The sequence below is a fragment of the Apteryx rowi genome, unplaced genomic scaffold, assembly GCF_003343035.1.
Source record: "Apteryx rowi isolate R43461 unplaced genomic scaffold, aptRow1 scaffold_323, whole genome shotgun sequence".
NCBI classification, from domain to species: Eukaryota; Metazoa; Chordata; class Aves; order Apterygiformes; family Apterygidae; genus Apteryx; species Apteryx rowi.
In genome coordinates, this window is record NW_020449675.1 from 907890 (window position 1) to 912526 (window position 4637).

General features: G+C 66.2%; 2 protein-coding genes across 2 annotated transcripts in view; one reads left to right on the plus strand and one right to left on the minus strand.

The window, feature by feature from the left end:
- FKBP10 (FK506 binding protein 10) overlaps positions 1-2682 on the minus strand; it is a 5831-nt gene extending 3149 nt beyond the window's left edge. Inside the window, exons 1-3 of the mRNA XM_026071267.1 lie at positions 2489-2682; positions 610-755; positions 197-386 (exon numbers count right to left, since the gene is read on the minus strand). Coding sequence (XP_025927052.1) covers positions 197-386; positions 610-755; positions 2489-2682 — 530 coding nt within the window. The remainder of the gene's footprint in view (positions 1-196; positions 387-609; positions 756-2488) is intronic.
- Positions 2683-3284: 602 nt separating this feature from the next.
- The window catches only part of P3H4 (prolyl 3-hydroxylase family member 4 (non-enzymatic)), a 14380-nt gene continuing 13027 nt past the window's right edge, over positions 3285-4637 (plus strand). The window contains exon 1 of the mRNA XM_026071204.1: positions 3285-3296. Coding sequence (XP_025926989.1) covers positions 3285-3296 — 12 coding nt within the window. The remainder of the gene's footprint in view (positions 3297-4637) is intronic.

The following is a 4637-nucleotide window of genomic DNA, read 5'->3' on the forward strand; positions in this document are numbered from 1 at the left end:
CATCGAAGGGTGCATCCCAGTCCCGGTGCCCCATAACCCCTATTGAAGGGTGCATCCCAGCCCCGGTGCCCCATATCCCCCATTGAAGGGTGCATCGCAGCCCCAGTGCCCCATAACCCCTATCAAAGGGTGCATCGCAGCCCTGGTGCCCCATATCCCCCATCGAAGGGTGCATCCCAGCCCTGGCGGCCCGTACCTGGAGTCGAAGGGAGTGCCGTCCAGCAGGGTGCCGTTGTAGTGGTACCGCACGAAGTCCGAGTTCTCCACGGTGCGGTTGCAGCGCTCCGGCTTGGACAGGGTGGTGATCTGCAGCTTGTCGTTCTTGTTCCAGATGTCCAGCATGATAACGTCGAAATACAAGGTAGCGTCCGGGGGGATCAGCCCCGCTAAAGGGGAGGCAGCGAGAGCAGAGCAGCCTTAGGCGAGAGCGGGGAGGGGGACGGGACCCGCGGCCCGGGGCAGGGGCTCCTCGCGCCAGGGCTGAGCAAATGCAGAGCCTTGGAGCCAGCGTGGGGCCCCACCACTGCCGCGGCCACCGCCGAGCCCTGGCAAGCGAGGGTCTCCGCGCCCCGACGGCCGGCTTCCCGCGCCCGCGGCCAGTGCCCTTACCCACGCCGATGCTGCCGTAGCCCAGGTGGGGCGGCACGATGAGGTGGCGCCGCTCGTTCACGCACATGCCCTGCAGCCCCCGGTCCATGCCGGTGATGAGCCGCCCCACGCCGACCACGCCGGCCACCGTGGCGCCTCGGTCGTAGCTGGGGGCGAAGGCATGCACCCGTCACGGCTCGCTCCCTGCCTCGCAAATTTAGCGGATGGCTGAGCCTCGCCTCGGGCTGCGCAGCCCCCGGCAGCCCCCAGCTCCGGGCTGCTCCCCCCCGGGCTGCAGCTCGCCACTCGCCCGAGGCGCCTCCGCTCTGCCCGGGAGCACCACGGCTTCGCCAGGCGTCCAGCTACGGGGCTCCAGCTCAGCCGGCTCATCTACGGCCTGAATGCTAACGAGCGGCGGATAACGAGGCAGCCTCCAGCCCTGTTTTCCGGTGCTAAGCGGAAGCTCAAGGTTTCCACACGTCTCCCTGGGATTCGGGTACCGCTGCAGCCCCAAAGCCCCCGGTGCTGGGGGTGCTCAGCAAATGCCGACGGAGCAACCAAGCTGGGCAGGCTTGCGGCAGGCCGGGGGGATGCGGGCTCTGCAGACGGTGCAGCGCCGGCAGTGGTGCCGAAGCCACCGGGCTGCCGGACGGAGCACCGAGCCCCGGGGCTGCCTGGCCAAGCACGCAGCTCTGCCCTGCGGTGCAATGGAAGGCAGCTATGTTTTAAGCTGGGACTGAATGCGTGGATATCCACCCCAAATTTCACCCGGCAGTCTGGCTCGGAGGCCTCTGAAGGGCTTGTTTTTTCTGCGGCTTGCAAATAGTTGCAATATGCCACGTTTGGAGCTTTATGCATGGGGGGGGAGGAAAGAAGTCGTCCCAGGGCTCATTTTTAAACTGCAAATTTGTCTTTATTTTTAAATCTTAAAACACACACTCCGAGGAGCAATTGGGGGCCATTTCAGATATACTGAAATCCGTCACACTGTTTAACGTGCAGCTAACGCGTTCTCCTGGAAGCGCGCTGCAGGCATCGAGACAAAGAATTATTTTAGCAGCAAAGGTCCCCAGACTCCCATTGAGTTTGAGGCTTGCAGCAGGAGGAGCGGCAGCACACGGCTGAGTTACTTTCTCTGCTATTCATGCTTGCAAGGAGGATAAGGCGTGTTTAAACAGGAGCAGAATCCCTTCGGTTTCCAGCAGTCTGAAAAATGCCCATCTGGAAAGTTTTTGTTCCTGCACTGGGTTGGGTCTGAGCTTCAGCACACCCAGGTTTGTCTTTGCTCCTTTGCCGCGTGCCCGATTCTGCCCTTGCTCACGTTGGTGCAAACTGGGACCGGCACCGGAGCCCACTGGCGAGGCACCGCCGCGCACGGCGACCTGCAACCAGCGTGAGCAAAGCAGGATCGGTGCGCGGGCCTGGGAAAGCTCAGCTCAGCGTGAAACGAGGCCTGCGAGATAACGAGCTGCCACGTCTCACAAGTGCTCTCAGCTAGTCGTTCCACATTTTTTCTCTCTCTGCAGTACGTGCAAATTCCCATTCCTGAGCGTGCAGCATCCCAGCGATGGCCTCATCCCGCGCGCGGCGGGGAAAGCTCCCGGATGCCGGTGGCTGCGGGCTCGCAGGCTCCGCGGGGCTCTGCCCTCCGGGGACCAGCTTTGCCTGCCTGGGGTAGCTGCTGCAAAACGCTGCACGGTCCCCGCAAAAGCGCTTGGGAAGGGGGCCGGAGCGGCGAGGCCGCTCGGACCCGCCAGTGACACGTGGACAGGGCCGGCCCCGCTCCCGGGCGGCCGCCCGCCCCGAGCCCCTCCGCGGCACGGCCGCCCCGCATGCACGCATGCACGCACGCATGCACGCACGCAGACCRCGCCGCGGGAAGAGCCGCGGCCGCCGATACCTGGAGTCAAACTTTTTCCCATCTTTAAAGGTCCCATTGTAGTGGTAGCGAATGAAATCGCCCATCTGGACTTCTCGCAGGCAGATTTTGGGGATATAGTATCTGTCTATGACCACGTCTTCCAGGGGGCCGGGGTCGCCCAGCCCCAGGGCCCCCAGCAGGCTCACGAGGAAGACGAGGCTGCCCAGGGACATGTCGCTCGGCGGCTGCGGCGGCCGGGAAGGAAGCGGGGCCGCCGAGGGGGCCGGCGCGGGCCGCGGCGGCGGCAGAGGAGGGGCCTCCCGCCGCCCTCTTCCCCCCCGCGATTCCCAGCCCCGGCGCCGCTGGAATTTCTGTAAACGTGGAAAGCGAGCRGGGCCTGGCGCGCTGAGGTCAGCGAGGCGTCTCCGCGCCCCAGCCCGCCCCCGGCACCCCCACGCCATCCCCCCCCGGGGGGGCGAAACACACGGCAGCAGCAAAGCTCCACGTCAGGAGGGTGGGTGTTTTTTTTTTTTTTTTTTTTTTTTTTTTAAGGCAGTTCTTCTGGGAAGGGAAAAGCTGAAGCGACCTATTTGGGAGCGAGTGGGTGCAGCTTGAGGTCCCATCCCAGCGCACGGCTCTCGCAGCGGGTCCTAGCGCCGGCGCTTTCCCTCTTCGGCCTCCTCGCCTGGGCTCAGAGCAGGAACTTTCCCGCCTTGATTCAGGATTATTCTCACAAGTTTCAAGACACTGCTGTTTAGGAAGAGTGAATATAAGGATTTAATTGTTTTAATAGCATCTAGCGCTCTGCTGGAGACAGAGCTTTTATTGAACGGTAATGATTAAAAACGTGAAACTCTCCTTGTTCCACCACAAGAGCAGGGCCCGACGCACCCGGACGCATCGCCCGCGCGGCCCCGCTTCCCACGGCCTCGTCYGCAAGGGGTGAGCGCGGCGGCGGCGGCAGCCCCCCGCACAGCCCGGACAGGGCATGCAACAGGCTGTACATCGGAGCCGAAATGCAGCATCTCGGGGGCACGGCGCTCCTGATGGCAGAGCAAGGCTTCGAGCGCAGCAATAGCGGCCGCCCCAGGCCCAGACCCTTCCCCTCAGCTTCCCAAAGGGCTTTTCACATTTTGGCTCCGTTAAATCCCCTCTGCCACAGGGAACGAGGCAGTGCTGAGCCCCAAAGCGCGGGGGGCTGGCGAGGCTTCGCCCCTGCTGCAGCCCCCTTCGATCCACCTGCACCAGGCTGCGCCGGCCCCGGGTGCCCTGCAGCTCCCTCCGCACTGGGAGCAGCTCTGGGGCTGGGCACGGGCCGGCTCGCTGCAACGCGGGTCCGTGCTCCCGAGGGCGGGTGCAGCCCACGCCGGGCAGCGCGGGGCGGCGCGCGCGACCTCGTCGGACAGCGTGCCCGGCTGGAAAACTGCACAGACGGCGCCGCGAGCCAGGAGCCCGGCCCGAGGCGGTGCCCTGGCTCCCGCCCCGGGGGACGGGACGTGGCTCAGCGCGAGTGTCCAGCGGCAGCGCGGCTCTGGGCTTGGGCTGGGGCCAGCGCGGCATGCGAGGCTGGCCGGGGCAGCGCCAGGGCCCGGGCTGTGGCACGGCACACGGTCTTGCGGCCGCTGGCTTGGCAGGAGCCGGCAGGGAAACCCAGCCCTGCGCTGGGGGGGGTCCGGCCGGCTGCCCCGGGCAGCGCTCAGCGCCGCACCAAGCGCACCCCGGGAGTGTGTGGTGCGGAGCACAGCCTGGCATCGTGCGGCACAGCCTGCATCCCTGCAAATGTGCAGCTCCGAGGGCACCCTGGGAGCACGCAGCACCACGTGCATCCTGGAAAAGTGCAGCGCCGAGGGGATCCTTTGGAGCACGCAGCCTGGAGCACACCCCCCACAGCGTGCAGCCCCGAGCGCACCCCTGCAGATGTGCAGCCCTGAGCACACCCCGGGATCGCGCAACGCCGAACGCACGCCGGACCGCGCAGCGCCGAGTGCAACCCAGGATCGCGCAGCCCCAGGATCGCGCAGCGCCGAGATCGCGCGCAGCGCTGAGCGCAGCCCAGGATCGCGCAGCCCCGGGATCGCGCAGCGCCGAGATCGCGCGCAGCGCTGAGCGCACCCCGGGATCGCGCAGCGCCGGGATCGCGCAGCGCTGAGCGCACCCCGGGATCGCGCAGCGCCGGGATCGCGCAGCG